The 20,957-nt window shown below is 36.7% G+C and overlaps 2 protein-coding genes across 2 annotated transcripts; both read left to right on the top strand.

Moving 5' to 3' along the window:
• The first annotated feature begins 1,277 nt into the window (after positions 1-1,277).
• On the top strand, positions 1,278-2,906 carry LOC140329249 (cystatin-like). The gene is made up of 3 exons (XM_072409415.1): positions 1,278-1,527; positions 2,097-2,213; positions 2,748-2,906. Exons 1-3 carry the CDS (start codon positions 1,324-1,326, stop codon positions 2,829-2,831), a joined length of 405 nt encoding a protein of 134 aa, XP_072265516.1. The 5' UTR covers positions 1,278-1,323; the 3' UTR covers positions 2,832-2,906.
• A 992-nt stretch (positions 2,907-3,898) lies between these two features.
• Positions 3,899-20,724, top strand: LOC140329245 (U7-hexatoxin-Hi1a-like). Its single transcript, XM_072409409.1, has 4 exons — positions 3,899-4,029; positions 16,148-16,362; positions 19,166-19,288; positions 20,592-20,724. Exons 1-4 carry the CDS (start codon positions 4,020-4,022, stop codon positions 20,664-20,666), a joined length of 423 nt encoding a protein of 140 aa, XP_072265510.1. The 5' UTR covers positions 3,899-4,019; the 3' UTR covers positions 20,667-20,724.
• The last annotated feature ends 233 nt before the right edge of the window (positions 20,725-20,957 follow it).

Here is a 20,957-nt window from a genome sequence, read left to right on the forward strand (position 1 = left end):
CACAAAGTCATTCTTAATGTTCTCCGTTATCAGCAGCAATGATCTCACAGATGGCTGCATTTCATAATCAGCTTTTGGTATACATGGCCAATTGTTCCCTAATGTTAATCAGGGAATAATATGACCTGTGCTACATGGTCCTAATCCAAGAATATGAACAAAAGAGTAAACAGAAGTTAAAAACTAGATGTAAGGTCTCCGGGTAATGGCCAATGCTTTACCCAGGAACCAATCCCCCCAATCTGGTTCTGTAGTCTATGCCTATTGACAAGACCCCATATGGCCTTAGGGGGCCCAGCACATGGTTGCCTCCAGGACTAGGTGTGCAATGGATGTGGCTGGGGAGGGGAAAAAACTGACAGATAACCAGGGAACCCACTAGATGGATAGGGTCAGGTGAAAGGATAGTCTAGATATGAGGTAAAGGGTCATTTTGGGGGTAACAGGGCCATTTCAGGATTTTAGGGGTTAAACTTTGCACATTAGAGATATGTCTGAAACTGGAGTTAGCCACAGGGAGTAACAAATGGTTGTCAGTTGCTGCATAGGTGGTACCTACCTTGATGCATCACTTTTGTGGCCGATGTGATATTCCTTCCCCTTTTTTTGGAAGGTAGTGTTAAAGTGTTTAAATAGTTAAAGAAAGGATATCTTGGGAGGATTGGAAAGAACCCTGGAACCACACCATGCTGATAGAGGGGGATCAGGGAAGTCGGCCTTGAGGACCTCTAAAGCCTGGCTAGGTTGAGATTTGGAGTTTCATCCTTTGGGACAAGACTCTACAAGGACTTTTTAGGACTGGAACAATAGGGACAAAATCACTCTGGCATTCAGATTCTATTACCGTTTGGAGCTGTATGTAAATTACAAATTCTATACTCCAAGCAAATGCCCTCACCTCCTTTGTGCATTGGATTTTACAATAAAACTTTAAACACATTACAAGTACACTAATACTTTAACCTGTGCTACACTTGTCCAAATAAAGAATTCATCCACGAGGTGTTTAGCAAGGCTGTCATGTATTTACTTTACAACATACGATTACATTTCTTAATTTTATTAAATGACTTTATTTATACTTCATTGTAGATAAGATAGATATGATTTGTTGCAATATTTGTACTTGCAATAAAATAATATCAGATTTTTTTTTTGTTAATGAATTTATCAATCTGGCAAATCTTAAACATTCTGAAAACTCATTAGTCTTATCACATCTTAGATATTCCATATCTGCAGCCTCGTGTGACTATAAAAGTGTCTCTGTGCCTCTGTTCTGCCATCATTTTCTCTCGTTGTTCTCCTAGTAAAGGAATCATCATGTCTGCAGGATTCTTCCTTGTGGTTGTATGCTCACTATTTTCTCTTTTTACAGCTGAGAACTTAGTTGGTGCTCCTGAACCGATTGATCCCAACAACCAGGGAGTCATAAATGCTGCCACCTTTGCTGTTAATAACTACAACGAGCAATCAAAGAAGGACTATGAATACAAGCTTGTGAAGGTTGTGTCCGCGACAAACCAGGTACAATCCAACATACGGTAACCTGCTGGTAAAGCAACTCATCAATAAATTAAGCAGAAAATTCAGTATGTTGCTTTAGTGCTGCTATATTGTTTCACTAGTTAAATGTTCTAAAGTTTTACCTGTATTGAGTGGAGGTTATAAGGAGGAACAAGTAAGAGTTGCAGGGAGACCCAAGAAAATTACATCTATTTTATTCTTTGTAATGATTGAGGAAGAGTTAGAACTCTTAGAAGATAATTATTGCTGTCTGTGTGAACATTGGGTTTTTTTCTTTCCCATTGTCACCAAGAAGAAAGTGATTGGAAATTAATATTGTGTTGCAAAGTTGCACTGCAGATAGCCCTCATACAGTAAAGCTGAGCTGCCCATTTATATCAATGTGCAATGCACGACAACACACAATGCAGTAAATAGCAATTCATCAGAAGCTTGTTCAATAGTTAACACCACAAATAGACCCGGGTACTCCGATACTGCTTTATTGTTACAATATTTACATGTTATTAAAAAAAAAAAATAGAGTTATATTCAGTACCTAACAATAACCATGTCAATGTTTTTTTCAGATTGTTGCTGGAGTAATCTATTCAATAACTGCAGAAATTGGAAAGACAGACTGCAAGAAAGGCACTACAAGTGATGTACAATCCTGCAACCTGATTAAAGATTCCCACTTTGCTGAGGTCAGTAATACCTCTCCACCTATTGATTTTTAGTTTTGGAAAAGATTCAAAGGAGTTTATTTAATCACCCAGTGATAGGGAACCAACTATATATATATATATATATATATATATATATATATATATATATGTGTTTACTGTATGTATGTATGTATGTATGTGTGTGTGGATTTTCTGATCTGCCTTTTAGTTTGATTTTAATGTTGGTAGGATGGTTTGAGCTGGAAAAGTATGCATATTTTTTTAATGTTTTTTTTTTGTAATTAGTATTTCTTTGTTTCACTTGCAACAAAAGAATTATAGTCATGTCATGTCACTGCTATGTAAGAGAAAGCATACCCTGTTACTCTTAAAAGTTATTCTAGGACAGTGAGGGGTCCTGACTGCTGTGCCCTTGGAGCTATAGAGGAACTAGTACATTTTTTACTGTATTTCGGCATGTGTTTTATGTTTTTTACAATGATATTGATTTTCATTGTGGCTAATAAGTAGGACAAACAGTAATATAAGACTAACTATTCTTTTCTTTTACAGACCCTATACTGTTCATTTAGAGTACTGGTAGTCCCATGGGAACATGTGGAAACCGTCCAATCATCCTATTGCGGGCCTCGCTAAAATGATCACCAACAACTGAACTGAATGTATATTTTAGCAACACTTCTAAATGTAATAAAGTATCTGTTTCACTAATCTTACTGTGTTCTGTGTCTTACTGTGTCAGCGTCATATTGATAACTTGTCCATTCATTAGCTATTCAAATATTAAGTGGAAGTGCACTAATGACAGAATAAAAAAAAATTAAACTCTTGACAGTTAACAGAAACCCTAGAGACATATTTCCAAAATGTCCTAGGTATCTGACTGTATTACGAAGATTAAATCCTGCTAAGGATTTCTCTGAGCTAGATCAGAGTTACCTTCAAGGTTTATATGGCTTTCATGTTACTAAGGACCACTGGAATACATGACCATGATAAACAAATAACCTTACATAGACATAATGGCCCCGATTTATTAAAGCTTTCTAAGACTGGAGAAGATAGGCTATCATAGGAGAACCTGGGTGACCTCACAAACCTGAAATTAATTTCCTAAAAATTATTTGGCAGATGTTTTAAATTCTAGATCAGATCCAATCTAGGTTTGCTACATCTTTCATAATAGCCTATCTTTTCCAGTCTTGGGGAGCTTTAATTGGCTTTTGGCCAATACTATAAGGTGCATGCATTGCTATACATTACAGCGACATTAGCTTAATGTGAATATCTAAATAGTCCAGAAACTAAAATTATGGATCAAAAATGATTCTTCATCCTTATGCGTATGTGGCAATGTCCAATATGTGTGCTCAACAGGTGTTTTTGTTCATCCTAAGGCACATGCTACACTTTTGACTGAACATGGACAGATAAATGCTCACGTTTCCCATCCTAGAATGAATCCTAAAGCATTTGGCCAGCAAGGAGGAAACATAATTGGAACAGTTAATATTTTCTCTCATTTTCTGGCAATCCTATTTTCTGCACTCTGTAGCGATATTAATCTAGCTGTGCCTAGGACAGGGTAGAGAATTAATTATTATTTTTATTTTTTTATCATTTGGTTTTGAATCGAACCTAAAGCTTCAAAATAGGCCACAGCGGTCATGTCCAAGGGTGCACGGCCACTAGAGGGCACACTTAAACCTTCCAACTTTGCTGCTCTGGCTCTATCTCTCTTTTAGCTGGGAGCTGCTGTACCTGCCAGAACCATAAAGCTGGAAGCTTTGTGACACAGGGAGCCTTCTGTTCGATTGTCACCAGATGATCACTGGTAAGGGAGCTGATTTTCTTTCCTTCTCTCTTACCCTCTCCCCCTCTTTTGCCCCCACCTCCAACCAACCTCGAGCTGCAGTGGTTCTGGGCAGTTGGGAAGGAGGGGGCTGCACAAATCTGGATCTACCTAAAGTGTATTAATACCCAATCTTTTTTTTTTTAATTTTGAAAAGAGTAGGAAAGGGTTATAGCTCATATTTTACTGCATTCAGGGGATCTGCTGCAAAATCTTTTCTTTACAGTTAAAAAGAAGGTCACACCTTGGCAGGAAGTGAAAGAATTTCTCCAACAACAACACAGAAGTAAAAAATTATGCTTTAAGGTCGTTTAGTAGAATGCTAGAATAATGAATATCTACACATTTACGTATCTGTATATAAACTCAGGATCCTTCTGTTCTTCCGTGATATTTTTCTTCCTGTATCCTCATTGTTTAGGTGGAGTTAGTCAGAAACACCTGATAATACCTGAAAAACCGGTTCCATATCCACATTTAGCACAACAAGCTTAGATTCAATGTGTCAGCAACATATGCAGTGTATGAAATCTAATCCTTACTAGAAGGACAGTAATTCGGAACTTTTTCTAAACTGTCTCATTTTTAAAAAGAACGGTAACACTGGAGCAAAACGAAATGGTATTGTAGTCCTACGGGCCCTGGATAAACCGATGACATCTACTGAAACTGTATTGAAAGTAAATATGAAGGTTTCTTTTGCTACATTCTCCTGAAAATACATGGTAATCCAGCAATTTCAAGTTCTGATCAATCATTTCAGTTAAGATTTGTTTGAGTGGTATAAGTCTTTCTTAGTAGTATAAGGGCTTTAGGCTAGGGGTAGTGAAATTAGTCCCAGATTCTGACGCATTTCCCCCATCAGGCTTCCTCAGATGAAAATGTGAACCATCAGTTAACTAACAAGATTCTGATTTTGTATCGTTTATTACTCAAATTCCTGTGACATTTCAGCTCCACCCCAAGATTGTTTATAGATGTTTATCAACGAAGAATAAACAAACAGATAATTAAACGGATGCCGGTAAACAAGATCTAGTTCCCATACCCAACTGGCCTTCAAGGATTAACAAATCAATTAAGTCAGCGGAGTCAGCTGCAGATGGATGCATAACTGGTCAGGTGGGTTGGGGTGATGACCCAGCGGGACCTTTTGTTGACTCCTAAACTTAGATGACCAGACATGGTCCTCTCCTCCTGTATCACTGTCTGTATTAGTCTGTCATTTGCAATCCCTATTTAATGTACAGCGCTGCGTAATATGTTGGCGCTATATAAATCCTGTTAATAATAATAATAATAATAATTTCAGCTCCAGCTTCCCATATCAAATTAGGCTGGGAGATCCATTCAATTCCTGAAGTTACACATGAAGTGTCAATCAACAGTCATCTTACAGATCACACCCAGTAACCAATCCAAGGGCCTCAATGATACCTTATGGGAATTAACTGTATAAGACTGAGAGCTGGGAGAATGGTAGCCAGCCAGAGCCAGTCAGAAGCCAGCAGGAGAAGAGACGGTTAGCCATGCAAAAAGCATTGAAGCAAGGGAGAAGTTAGCTGGACACTGTTCATAGAGAATCAGGCCCCTGGGGTACCCATCTACATCTTAGCAGGTAGCTTATTCCTGATGTTGTTTTGCTATTTTGAAATTGCTGTATTATGTACTGACCATTATTAGATTACTATATGGGTTTACCTACTAACAACCTTATTTTCATTTACTGTATACTTTGTTGATTGAGGTTCCTATCGCTTTATTACCCAGTATTGCTGGGCATTTTATGTTTCAACTTGTTCCCTAATTAAACTGAATGACTAGCTATTATTTGTGAAGGAACCTTTATTTATTGAATATATATGTGCATTGATAGGGTGACATAATATCCACAATACACATATTTATGCAGATAATATTCATAATCAACAATTCTGTATTTCATAGATTAGTCTAGCATAGTGAACATATCTCCCTTGTTTCTCTCATGCAACAGCCTACCCATTCCATCATAATTTCAAGTTTGTGAATACTACCATTTCCTCCATTTCTCTTTTTATTTACATGATAAATGTTTCATTCATTGAATGTTTAATGACATCATTAGTTACTTCTTTCCTCCCCTGAGGAAGCCTAACAAGTGAAACGTGTCAGAACCTGAGACCAATTTCACTAAATGATGCTTACTGTTTTCTTCCTGGGACCTAGTGATATTTACAAGGCATGTCCTATCAACGCCACTAGAAGTAATGGGACCAGGACTACATTTCTGAGGATGATGTACTTGATGTCGCCTGTTTTATTTATTATTCAGTGTACTACTAAAAAAAAAAAAACCGCTGTGGCCAAAAAAAAAAAACCCTACTACTATATATTATTAATTATTATTTTACGGGATTTTTTTAGCGCCAACATAGACTGTACAGACAGTGATACCAGAGGAGAGGACCCTGCCCCGAATAGCTTACAATCTAGTAGGTGGGGGAATTTACACACAATAGGATGGGGGATATGTAATGGTAGGAGTAGTGATGGTTTCAAAAGCCAGAAGAAGATGGGTAGGCAATTTTAAAAAAATTGGTTTTGAGCGCTCTTTTAAATGAGCAGAAAATAGGAGCAAGCCGAATAGGACAAGGAAGACCATTCCAGAGAGTTGGGGCAGCTCTAGCGAAGTCTTGTATCTGTGTGTTTGGTGAGGTTATGAGTGAGGAAGTCATTAGTAGATCATTGGAGGAGCGGAGAGAGCGGCAGGGGAGTATTTTTTTACCAGGTCAGAACTGTGGAGGGATTTGAAGGCAAAGCACAGGAGCTTGAATTTGATTCTAAGGTGAAATGGAAGCCAATGAAGAGAACTGCAAAGAGATGCAGCGGAAGAGGAGCGGAGGGAAGGATGGATGAGTCTGGCTGCAGCATTCATAATAGATCGTAGAGGGGAGAGTCGGGTTAGTAAAATACCAGAGAGGAGGAGGTTACAGTAGTCCAGACGAAAGATAAGAGAATGTACAAGGAGTTTGGTGGTCTCAGGGGACAGGTAGGGGTGGATTTTGGAGACTTTGCATAGATGAAAGTGACAGGACCTGGAAATGTCTTGAATTTGGGGGTAAATGAGAGGGCAGAGTCAAAGGTGACACCAAGATAAGGTGACACCAAGATAAGGTGCCTGAGGGGAGGGCTGAATAACAGTGTTATTTTTTTCTCCTCTTTTCTACTGACTACCACACTAATGTAATGTGAGATGGAGATTTAGTAATCATAGTAGGGGCTCCTTGAAGACCTGAAAATTATTTAAAGGGTTCCCTTATGATAAAAGAAGTCAACTGCAAGGTCAAGAAACACTGCCCTAGAATATGGTTACAGTGGCTCATAACAGCTTAGATTCAGGTCAAGAGAAGTGCAGTTATGCAGAAGTAACCAGGCACCAAAGTGGCGTTTGGTGGTCTGGTGGTTTTTCCCTTTGATTTAGATAGGGTTGGGAAGGGTAAAGGGTTTTTATTTTTCATTCATAGTGATCTTTCATGATGATCCCTGGTAAAAATATGCCACTAGTACAGGTGCTCAAAGGTTTTTCCTAAATTCTTGTTGATAAAATCCACTGTTCTGGATTGCGAAACAACAGACTGCTAATGAATGACGGCTATTGTTTGCTTTGGGGAGGACACAGCAGGGGCCCCCACTCACTTAAAAAGTAGAGCACTCAGTTTGTGCACTCAGTCCTTCTTGGGGATTTCATCTCACTTGAAACAAGGGAAAAATGGATCTATGAGCCATGGGATCCACAGAAAGCAATAACCAACAAAGTTCTAACTTTCCTTTACCAAGTAAATACTAAAAAAAAAAAATTGCTGGTAATACCCTTTAAATTAACCCAAAAACTGAATGTTAGAATTTGGTGTCCTGGTAATCAACAGGCTGTTGATGTCTTTTGATAATACCAAGGAAGAAAATGGCCAAATGTGACTGCAGTGTTGAAACCCTATCATATTTTTATGGTGCACATAAAGCTCAAGAAAGTAAGATGTATGATGAGTATGATGTATGATTGACATGTAACGGGGGGTGTATAATTATTATGTAACAGGGGGTGCCCTATAGAGGCTACAAATAAGGAGAGGTCCGTGCAGACCCAGCACTCCAGTATTGTCTGGAAAATATTTCCATACAACAAAACCATTTGATCACATCTTACAGTCATAATGTTATTGAGTATGTATATCTCATTGACTAAGACTGTTTACAACTACAACAGACATACTTTAGATCTCTATCAATTGAAACACATTTCAAATAGTTTACCCATGAGTGTACTGGGATTGCTCATTATTACTATTATTGTGGTGTAGGTTTCTTATCCAGTTTTCTCCTGTCCTCTAGCCACTTCCTGTTTTAGGGTGACAATGTGGTCTTTCAGGGTCTTCCTGAAGGTACTGCATTATAACCCCCTTCTATGTACATAGGCATGTAGTTCCTCACCCAGGGGGGCATGGTAATGGCATACGCCACCTGATGCATCACTTTGTAAATAACTGAAGTGCACCACATGCAATCATAATTTGAAAGATGAATTTTTATTGTTAGTCTTTATGTTTAATATTCCATCAAAGTATTAGTAGTTTTTGTTACACTTGTAAAGTTGAAGATCTCTCATTATTTTCAGTTCCAGTGGTCATCGGTAAATATGCTTAATGAGATTTTTTTTGGTTTTTTTTGGGTTTTTTTTGCTTACAGAAGTCATTTTTTTCATCTCTAGTCTTCAGTGTACCAGTGGGGCTCAGACAACCAAAAAAATTTAACATGGGTTCCACCAACACCTTAATATTCAATGAAAAATTGTATTAAAATGTTCTGGCTGAACAAACACGTTAACACTTTTAGTGTTTTTTTTTAGGGTGGTTACATTTTATCTCTGTGTAGCGTGTATAGGTGTATACCCATGGGCTCATAACTAGATACAAAATCTCTGTCTCAATCTCCCATACTCCTCTTTTGCTGAACCATCAATTTGATCTAAATCACTAATCTGAACTTTCTTTGAATGAATAACTTGGTCTGCTCCAACCCACATTTATATGCTTTTTGGATATTTCCCCCACCACCGGGAAACCCCTGGCCTATACTTCCTACCTCCCTTGTGGAGCTTCAATCCTGGGTCACATATTCTCTAACAAGACATCAAATTTAGGTATCAACCCTCCCCTGGGAAAGCCACATTGCGAAGCCCAATGGGACAGAGACGACCGTGCCTTGTTTGATCACATAATGCTGATATCGTTATGCTCAGTTTTACTTTGTCTAACATTATTTGTACAACCATTTATTACCTTGATACATTTTTTTGGTTCAGTTTATCTCTGTCTAGTTATTGGTCCCCTAACTATAACTATGACCAGTTATTTATTTATCACTTTATATAAGTAAAACTCACTTTGCTTTGCCATGAAAGACCCTCTCCTGTCTCTTCTTTTCTCATGTATCCTTTTGATTTTTTAGGTTTGGCAACCAGTACATTGTTATGAGTGAGCGGAGATTCTGATTTTTGCCTCTCTATTTATTATATATAAATATAAATATATTATTACCGGTTGCCAGGGGATCAGCCAGGGGGCGTTACGAACTACCAGAGTCGCCGGAGCTCCGGTGCGGCCCTCTGCAGTTGTTTCCCTATTTATTTACCTATTAAATAGGGAAACCTCCCTGAAGGTAATTCCCTCTCCTCCGCAATGCAAACGGAGGAAAGGGATTTCACTTGAGGGGGCGTTCCATGGTGCTGGGCAGAGCCATTAGGGCGGGTCCGGCCTAGTGTGCTCCCCCCACCCCACAAATGGCCATAAAACTTTGCCGACCCCTGATTTATTAAGAACACTGCGCTTCTAAAAACTTTATCACAAATCAATTCATCTGTGCTTTGATAGAAACATTCAATCCCTGACTTGGGTATTGCCCTGTGCTATGTGGTCAGAAATGGCTACTTCAATGGAAACCTCTAAACGTAGCTTTGTTTTACAAAGCTAATGACATAATTATCTGTTTTTCTTTAATCCTTCCTAGATTGTTTCTACAGGCAGGCAGTAGATCTACATGAAATTTTATTTTGAAATACCATCTGGGTATCATACAATTATTGCAGAATGGGTGGAGTAACAGGCTTTACAATGAATCACTATATGAAATAATACAATACCATCACAACATAAAAGGAGAAGTTAAACACTGAGCACATTTAGTGGAGCATCTGAAAAGATTGGTTTTAAAGATTACTGAGAAGCCACAACAAGTAAGTACTGATAACAGCAGATATACCAACAAAGCAAATATTGTACAAATATTACAAAATACTATCTGTATTTCTTACATCTATTTATCTGAATCTATCTAATAACAGGCCACTTCTAGGAATTCTTTTAATAGCATCTATGTTAATAATATTGAGTATGTAATATTGAGTATTGCACACAAGCCTGGTGCATATTTAAATTATAAGCAATCTCAAAGCCTGTATGGGAAAAGAAACCAGCAAAACGTACAAAATTTTCACCCAAATCTACTTTTTTTTTTGCAGTTTAGATAGGAAGTTCACAACTTAGTGCTTACAAAAAGAACTCTCAGAAAAACTTTTATCTTGATTCTATCTCTAAACATCATAAGCTATAGCTGTAATGGATGGAGAATTCTCTCTCACTAAACTATGACCCTCAAACTCAAACAATAAAGCCAAGGTCTTCAATTTTTGAGCTATCTTCTTCCAGCAGACTCTTTATTCCCTACTTCCTTGCCTTCCTTTGTTTTCTCATAAATGCTTTTAGGTTTCTTTTTTTCTCTTCCTCTCATTTTTATTCTTTTATCTTGTTTTTTGTTTATAATTTTATGTCAAAAGTTGAAAGTCCCATGGTCATGTAAAAAAAAAACGTTCATTAAAAGTCTTTTGTTTTGATGATTTACTACTATTGAACCGTTTTAAGTTTACTAAATAGAATTTTATGTATCTGTTAACTACTTATTTTGGGAAAAAGTATTTTTTATCCATAAATACTACGTATCTACGAGCAAACCTTTTTCTGTTTAATGTTTTTTGCATGGGGATGGGTTATACCCTTTGTCTTTTTTTTCTTTTAGTTGTAGTTTTTTTATTCTTTTTGCCCTGTGTATCTGTGTCATTGCTGTTAGGATTAAACCCTCTATGGGCTCTATTTATAAAACAGAGAATCTGACATTCCTTCAAACATTCCCTGTTGGAATGAATTACTGCCATTGAAACACATTGACCTGGAAGATTCCCACCAGGGAATGTCAGGTTCCCTGTTTTGTAAATAGATTTTTGTCTTAGTGTGAAAATAGTCTCTAAAAAACAAAGTGTGGGGAAAAAAAACTGTAAAGTCCCCACAGCAAGACGGTAAGGACAATCTTCGGACCGTGTTCTATTGATAAAAATTGTCCTTTCAATGTTCCAATCATTTTTTTCAGAGAAGTTACAACTGTGTGTTCTAGTGACAGTTGATTTACACACTCTCTGGGGAGATTTCTTTCTCTGTCATGGCACCAGTAAATAAATACAGGCATGTAGGCAGCATGAAAGTTCTATTTCTACCAAACTCCCATTTTCAATGACCCATATTTGGGCTGGAATATAGAACTATGCTCTTTGAACTGCCACAAATATAACAGTATATCACAGAACAGAAGTTCATTTTTTTACTATCTACCCTGAATATCATCACCAACATCATAATATAAGGTCTGTTAAAGGAAATCATTCAAGTTGCACTAAAACTTTATAATGAATTCAGTCCACTTAATTAAAAATTGCAGGGTTAACTTTGGAAAACCTGTTTCACTAAAAAGGTTTAATGCAATGCAAACTGACAAGACGCAACATGCCAGGCCTGGCATTTACCTCATAAAACAAGCTACATGTGGTTTGACCTTGGCTTTGTACAAAGTTCTGGGAATAAGAAAGTGGAGGAGGGGTTCGAAGAAATCACAATTTGTTTTGATTGAAATGAAAAGGTCCATTTCATTAACGATGAACTTTAAAATGGATTGTATAGAAAATGTAGTTACTTCTAAATCACACAAAGTCAAGATATGCAACTTATCATTCAGCAGACCTGTGAAGCCATAGTGAAGGTTCAGACTTTCTGTGTGATTGAGCATTCCCCAGCGGGCAAGGTGGCCTCCAGTAGCTTGGTCATTCTCAGCTCTGGTTCTTATAGATCCAGCGTCTGCTCATTTGACAACTGGCGGTAGTGAGTGGTATTAGTATTCCCAGTTTATTCTCTATGGTGCTGCCACCAGAGGAAGTTCCACATAACATTTTCCCAGGAGTTCTTTGGGACGGTAGACAAACGGCAACCACATGTCCAGTATGAACATAGCCATAGGTTGTCTTTAAGCAGCCTGGCCCATCTATTAGTTCCTGCACCATGGGGATCTCCTAGTTCAGGAGATGGCAACATATTCCGGCCTAGGGCATCTCTGGGCATTTTGTTGTGTGTCTGTGCTGTAAACAATAGATTTTGGTTCCGCAGTACTCAGTTCTCCCTACCAACTTTGTGGCTGACCCCCTCCAACCTAAATTCATCTCTCCTCATCTAGCATGTCTCTGACTCCTAGCACCTTGCTATCAAATTCCTATATATGAAACCCAGCTGGTGCCAGAAACATCCTTTATTTCCCTAAGTTCTGTTATCTAGATCCCATTACAGCAGGGGTGTCATACTCTGGCCCGGGGGCCCCAAACATCCTTTTTTCTTGGCCCCCAAAGGAATCCTCAATATGAACTACAGGTGGCCTGCCTCTGCATTGAAATAGCGCCGATACTAAAATTCCCGACATCACTCGCATCTATAGACCAGCGGGCTCTCTGCCTTTGTGTGGCCCCGCATTGGACTGTTTTATAGACGCCAATAATTCCGGGAATTTTAGTTGCGGCGTTATTTCAATGAAGAGGGAGTTTCAGCGGCGGGCCACTCATAGGATTTAGCTCCGCATTGCCGCATCTGGCATTTCCAGCTCTCCCCCTCAGCTGTACTTTTCCTTGCTACTCCAAGGCATGGACTTGAATGGTTGGATTTTCATAAAAGGAGATTGTTATTATTATTGTTAGCCTGTGCAAAAAGGTTACTAATGAAATTTAACTCAAAAGGCTACAAATAAAGAAAATAAAAATGTTTGTGTCTCTTTCCTAATTATAAGTTTGTTCCAGATTGAATTTCAAGTAAAACCTTTGTTTGCATATGAAAAGGACTTATTTCTAATGAGAAGGAAACATTTCCTCAATTTTTTCAATACATTTCAAGGTTGGCCCGCGACTTTGTCTACGTTTTTAATTTTGGCCCTCTGTGTATTTGAGTATGACACCCCTGCATTACAGCTACAAAACTTCAGAACCTTTTAATAACATCCGGCATGCCCTGACTCCCAATGTCCTGTTAATGAACTTTCCTATTTGGATGTTGCAAGCCATATAGCTCTTTTCTTCATTGATCTCAAGGTTTCTTCAGCCTCCACACTACCATGGCAGAGGACAAAGATTCCAGCTCTTGTTGCCCACCCCCCTCCTGCCTTCACCAATACCACTCTGCACAACTCACCTGGGGTCACCTAGCTTGCACACCTTTCTATCAATCCCCTTCCTTAGCACAAGTGCCAACCAATCAATCTCCTTTATCAACCAACTGGTCAAACTGAACCTCCTGGTTTGGATTTTTTATAGAGTTTATTATTAGAATTTATATACCACCAACAGCAGAGCTGTACATTAAATAGGGAGCTTTTTAATATTATTTTTACTTTATTGAGCTTGATTATTATTATTATTATATTATTTATATAAATATAATGAAATAGAAATACTATATGAAAATAAGATTTTTATTGTTTTTTTGGGGGGGTTATAAAAAACTAATTGCTTTAAATTGTATACACTTGGACCCATGGTTGACTTGAGCAAAATATTATATATACTTGTTTGATTCCTACACCTTCTGTAGTCCAGAAATACGTTTTTGTCTGTTTGTTCAAACACATCAACTAAATCCATGTTAACTTGCAGAACTCTCCCTGACTCTCAGGCTCAACCTAATATTACATTTCCTGCATTCTTTAAAAAGATTTTCTTAGTACATCCAGCACATCCATGTTAACCTGCAGAACTTCCCCTGATTCTTGTAACACTCCCAGTACTGCTTTCTCTTCCATCCAGTTCCCCAAAAATCTTTGCACCTCATAATCATTCTTAGCCATCATGCCCTTGATTTCTACCACACTTGTTACTGTACTTTAGGTCCATCTACCACCTACCTTCTGCAAACCCTCCCATTTGTTTCCACTTCCATTATATCCACCTGTGTATCCGATTGCTTTTCTTAGCTCTGCTTTTTTGCTGACACAGCTTCCACTATTTACCAGGCCTACAACCCCACCTTTATTAGATATAGAAATGAAGCACACACCCTGCAGCCATTTAAAAACTCAGAATGTGGCACATGCATAACATTTAACTTTTAGCCTCAAAATTAGGAATGAAAAAAGACAGAACTATTTGCAAAAACTTTGTGTTTCTAAAGCTAAAAAAGTTCAATTGTACATGGCACCTTGGACCCATTTGGGATTTTTCTAATTGGTTCACTGCCACAGTTGTTTGAAATTTCTACTAAAATCCAAAATATATGCAGAATGTATTGAATACATGTCCACCCTATCCAGTCACTGAGGGTTTCGTTCAGCAGATTTTGGTTTATACTTATAAGGTATAATATATCAAGCTTACACAAATAGGACAAAATATGATTGAAACAGTTATAGACCTGTGTGTGCAATATTCTTCTCCCCAAAGTGAAGTAATAAAGTGATAACTTTAGAAAAGAGCTACAAAAGTGATAAAGAAAATGAGGATTATGTATTATGTATTGCAATAAAGAAATATAAAAAAGGGAAGTGTGAAAAAATGCTGGAAATTCTAGCAACAAGATAGTAAAAATCAGCTAGGAATCACTACTGGTTAATTGTTTCTTGCAGTTGTTTCTTTTTTCAAATCAAAGCATAGCTTGTTCCAGAAGTTAATGAATGTCTAGGCTTTATTAAATTTTTTTTTATTCTGCTGTTTTTTTGCTTTGTTTGTGATTAGCTCACAGTGAGGATTTTATACAGTACTAGTAAATAAAATATGTCTTTGTTAACAGGCATTTTTTTATTATTTATTTAACAAGTATTTCTTTAAGTCTACCTAATTACATTTGTTAATTCCCAGCTGATGATTGTGTTATTAAGGTAGTTGTGCAGCAGCCAAAGTGCCATTTAACCTCCCTGGCGGTCTGAATATGTCAGTATTTTTATGTTAAAAGCGGTACATTGTTTTGCATGGAAATTTATTGTTTAATATTTTAGGCCTGTAATTCTAAAGAATAACTCCCGGGTATGATAAGTTTGAAACACAAATCATGTGCTTCACATTGATCAAGCCGAGGATGTGATGCAGAAGCCAGGCGGGGTTCGTTGGAGGATGCCGCTAGATCGAGGGGAGCAGGTAGGATTTTTTTATGCTACCCCGAGTGTGGCTCAGGGTTACCGCTTTTGGTATATAAAATTCACCCTGAGCCACACTTGGGATCACCGTCACAGGGGTTAAAGTGTTACGTGTTATTGTTCCAATAGGCATAGACTGCTTAAAGTGATGTGAAATTGACCGGGGAGAAAATTTGTTTTGTTGGTTAAGATTTTGTAGGTCCTGGGGGAGATTAGCTTCCACTCACTTGCTGCAACAAGGTATTTGAGACTTCAGGCCTGATTTATTAAAGCTCTCCAAGGCTGGAGAGGATACACTGATCCAGCAAACCAGAAATTGATTTCTTAAAAGGAATTTGCTATTAGTTAGCAAATGTTTTGAATCCTGGACCACATCCATTCCAGGGTTTTCCCCCACAGGGGATCAGTGTCATTCATAGATGAAAACAAAACACAAAAACATTTTTGGAAACTTTAAAGTGGAACTTTAGTTCTGCTTTAAGACCCCAGGTTCCAAACTGTTCTAAGTGTTACATGCTGTGTGAAATAAATAAGAAAAGTATTTTTTTATAAAAATCTCTTTTTCATGTATTTCATACAGGTGTCACCATGTCAGCTTCTATCTACTTATGTCTTATTACTGCACTTTGTCTTCCATCCGGCTTTGATTCAATGATGACCGGAGGATGGAAAGACCGGGATCCTAAAGATCCAGAGATCCAAAAGCTTGCCAGTTTTGCAGTTGACAAATACAATCAACAATCAAACTATATGTATTACTTTGTGCTGATTGATGTCATCTCTGCGGAATCTCAGGTAATGTACATCAATGTTTTCACAATCAGTGTAAAATAATAATAAAAAAAAAAGTTCCCTACACAGTCTTACTGTAAGGTCTGTGAAAATGTGGAATCGGCTCCTTCAGGAAGCCTAGAAGCACAGAATATAACTGGGTATTAAGGCTTTAAAGTAAAAATAACAAAATAAAAAACAAAATAAAATCTGACTGCCTCATGGACTCAGGAATTTTTTTTTCTCTTGGAGCAAATTGTACCAGGGTTTTTTTCCTTCCTCTGGATCAACTATGTCTTATATGGTTTTATATCTGGGATATGTTTATTTCCCTAGTGGTTAATTTTGATGCACTTATGTCTTTTTTTCATCCTGACTTTCTATGGAAATATATTATGTTTATAGTATTTCATAAATAAATACTGTAACATATATACTGATAATATAATATGAAATATTTATAGGCTTTAAAGGCTTACTCCCCTCTTCATGGATTTGTATCTTGTGTTTGGAAAAGATACATGGCTAGAAGTGGAGATGTAACTACAAAACATATACTATACCTAAAATATAAACATGGCTATAATTATTATTAGAAAATATACTTGATTTATTCTTTTCCTTTTTTAAGTGTACTTTTATTTATAATGGTATTACAAGAGTCTCCATAGCAGACCTCTTTCCAAATATGCTTTCATGATGACCTTCTTGGTTTAAAACATACCGGTACATATACACAAAAGTGGTTATTTGTTATCCCCCTAAAAGTGCTTAAAAAGTAAATTAGACTCCCTGGCCCTGATTTATTAAAGTTCTCCAAGGCTGGAGAGAATACACTTTCATCAGTGAAGCTGGGTGATCCAGCAATCCTGGAATGGATCTGGTCCAGGATTGAAAACGTTTGCTAACAAATAGCTAACAACTTTTAGGACATCTTTTCCAGGTTTGCTGGATTACCCAGCTTCACTGATGAAAGTGTATTCTCTCCAGCCTTGGAAAACTTTAATAAATCAGGGCCAATATGTTGAATGTTTGGATATATAAATATGTCATTATGGCTTATTCTCCCTCCAATCCATACTGGCAGTATATAGGAGATGGAGCTGGTGACCAGGGCTGGGGACTATGTTTGTTATGGAGAGGCTCAACCAAGTAATCATGTTCATTTTGCCACACATTTCTTTGAACAACTGTGTATGCAGTGCTAATTTCTGCTCATGTTTTCAACTACAAAGGATGAATAAGTGAACATTTTTTTTAAAAAAGTATAAAGTGTTATAGTTTGCAACAACCCTTATGCAGCTTTTAAACAGCATCTCATCTCTTAAACAGCATGAAAAAAATTTCCCGTGTTTCTTTCCTTAATAGTTCATCTTTTAAAATTGCTTTGATTTGATATTTCAGGCTCACACACAATGGGAATTTAAATGTAGTTACTACACAAACTATTATTCCAGTTATTGGTTGCCATCTTGTGGCTAATATGATTACAATATATCTGAATAATTTAACAATAATATAATCTCAGTCTCAGTTTTAATCTATTTGACTCTAAGGCTTGTTATCGAGAACTACTGCAGATGCCTTTGGTTTAAACAAATGCACACTAGCGTGAGCAACAGGCTGTTCCCGGTATTATTATTATTATTATTATTATTATTAATAATAATAATAATAATAATATTAATAAACAGTATTTTTTTTAGCGCCAACATATTACACAGCGCTGTACAATGGGATAAAAATGGGTTGCAAATGACAGACAGATACAGACAGTGAAACAGGAGAGGACCCTGCCCCGATAAGTTTACAACCCCCCCCCCCCCCCCAAAAGTCCCCTATATTTGCTCATTAAACCTAAAACAGAGAATCACAAGATACCAAGGTATTAGGAGCACATGGTACTCTCTCCTATTTTTGAGATGACGATTGGAAGCAGATTTTAGTTACAGCAGCATCCAACATGGGAATTCCCCTGATGAGTGGCAGCAATTATGAGCTCTTTTCCCTCATTCTACTCTAGAAGTGGTCGAAGTCCTTATCCTTCTTGCTGTTTAGCTGCAGCCCATTGGACTCAAGGTTTCATTTAGCACTCCGGTATCCCCACTCCTCAGATATTTAGTCACTCAATTATTTTCTAACTTTCTAAGCATGCATCACCCATATAATGATCCAATCATCCTCAAACATCAGATTCTGCAAACCTTTCATGATGATAGGTGAATTGGGCACTTGGGTGCCAATGGCCAGATGAGTATAGAGTGCTCTTTGAAAATTTTGACCATATTCCCATCATTTCAATAGCTGTTTTCTTGCACAGAAGTCCTTTATATTGTAATTTCATATTACAGGACCCACAATTCAAGTATTTATCAACTCAAAAAGGAAAATTTTGTATATATGCATATGTGGTAGCTTTATTAGTTTACTTTTTAAGGCAAAGCAAATAAAGCAACGCCATTTTATGTGATACAGATAAAACTAACGAAGGGTTTGTAATCCTGATCAGGAGAGCAGCTTAGGTTTGCAGATCTGCTCCTCCATTGTTACAAGGCGAGCATCGGCATACTAGGACAGGTAATAAATGAAGTAGTAAAAGTAAAAGCCATTAAAAAAGATGCAGCTACCTCATCTAAAATTGAAAAAGCTGCAAAATATTTCTTTTTTTTGGGGGGGGGGGATTTTGGAGGTCATTTAAATACATTGATAGATCCCCAGCTGCTATATCAGCTAAAAACATTTGGTATATAGAGCAGATGCCCTTTCTATCAGTATATGTATGCCTTTTATCTTATTACTGTCTATACTATATACTTTTATGTCATAGGTTGTTAATGGAGCAAAATACAGAATAACAGTGAAGACTGGAGAAACTAATTGCAGAAAAAACTATTCTGAAAGCAACGGAAAGGCCCAATCCTGTGACCCAGGCAACTCACAAGTAAATAAGGTATGTCACCATTTACCCTGTCTTTGAATGAGTAATATTTATGTTAATTTCATCAATTATGTAAAATTAATATCTTATAATCCTGCTGTTTTCAGGACTATATTTCTGCACAGCCAGCATAGGCCATTGTAGCAGGATTGTCAGGGGGGCACACAGCCTTTTGCATATATGTGATTTACAACCAGTAAAATTTTTATATGTATAATAAAAGACTGTCACCCAGTCTATCGCTGACATATGCTAATTTGTCTGTTAAAAATAAAAAAAGCTCAGTTCTTTATAAATGTGTATTCCATTATTTTTTTGTTATACTTAATCCTGAATTAAAGAAGGAATTACAGTGTGGATAAGTGAATGAAATGTTTGCTTTGAAGTTCATTTAATTTTTGCCACTGTTGCAATGCAGCATGCAACTCACATGTTGTATTATATGATGACTTGTAAAACCTGAAAAATAAAATATTTATATTTAAAAATAGCTTTCCGTGCTATCTGCATGAAATACTAGACAATAATAATATGATTTCATTACTTTTAAGTTACATTCTAGTTGAGAAATACATGGAACATCCCTTCATTAATTCCACTCTTAATACACTTGCCACATCTCAGCATTACCAATTATTATTGAAAAAAGTAAAAAGGATAGAGGGACTTTTTCCAATAACTAAGTTTATAATTTAAACAATTCTTTAATATAAATTATTTTAAATATTAAATTACATAGATTGTCTCTAAACATTATTGCACAACATTTACAGTAAAAACAGGTTATGTATCTACTTTTTACTGTAAATGTTGTGAATTAATGTATAGGGACAATCTATGTAATTTAGTATTTTAAAATAATTTATATGAAAGAATTGTTTTATTTATAAACTGTTAGTTATTGGAAACGTTCTAGAAATACTGCCAACAAAGTCCCAACAAAGATACAAAGTATCCTTTTTCCTTTTTTTCAATAATAATTCATTACTATTAAATATTTAATGTATGTACTAGAGGAAAAAAAAACGTATTCTGCCCTTAAGTAATTTAGTAAAATATTTTTAAAAATCATTATGCAGCCCTCCTAAACCAGATATACAAATGACAAATATTTGAAGGTTGAAGCCATCCTTTGAAAGCAGAACTACTATATTAGTACAACATGAACATATTGAATGCCAGTACCAAGTGTAAAAAAAATATCCAAATAGAATATAGAAACGTGTAACTTCCCTACAAATATGTGTTGTATCAAAATATTTTTGATAGCTGCAGATTTTACATGTATATTAAAAGTTTTTTCTCTTTCTTGCAGAGACTCCAATGTACTTTTACAATCATCAAATATTTTGATGGGAAAACAGAGCTGTTAAAGAATTCCTGCTCTTAAATTCTGCAGAATCATTTATTTTCAGCATTGTAATAAACGTCAAAATGCATTTACTTGATCTGGTGTTTGTTTCTTGATGTTTTATAATCTTAGTATGAGATATACTGGGTATCTTTTTTAATATACATAATGTTCTTTGTATGCATCATAAAACATATCCCCTTCTGCAATAAATGATAAAAAAAAATATTTTAATACTATCTTTAGGCACATAAAAAGTTCATGCATCATGTCTTGCTGTGGGCTCATGCATATGTGTTTCCATTTAGACACAATAAATAATATTTTAAC

The sequence above is a fragment of the Pyxicephalus adspersus genome, chromosome 4, assembly GCF_032062135.1.
Source record: "Pyxicephalus adspersus chromosome 4, UCB_Pads_2.0, whole genome shotgun sequence".
Lineage (NCBI taxonomy): Eukaryota > Metazoa > Chordata > Amphibia > Anura > Pyxicephalidae > Pyxicephalus > Pyxicephalus adspersus.

Coding starts and splice junctions, on each gene's coding strand:
- LOC140329249 (XM_072409415.1), top strand. CDS start 1,324: ATGTCTGCAGGATTCTTCCTTGTGGTTGTATGCTCACTATTTTCTCTT. Junction 1,528..2,096: donor TTGTGTCCGCGACAAACCAG/GTACAATCCAAC, acceptor TGTTTTTTTCAG/ATTGTTGCTGGAGTAATCTA. Junction 2,214..2,747: donor AAGATTCCCACTTTGCTGAG/GTCAGTAATACC, acceptor TTTCTTTTACAG/ACCCTATACTGTTCATTTAG.
- LOC140329245 (XM_072409409.1), top strand. Junction 16,363..19,165: donor TCATCTCTGCGGAATCTCAG/GTAATGTACATC, acceptor TTTATGTCATAG/GTTGTTAATGGAGCAAAATA. Junction 19,289..20,591: donor GCAACTCACAAGTAAATAAG/GTATGTCACCAT, acceptor TCTTTCTTGCAG/AGACTCCAATGTACTTTTAC.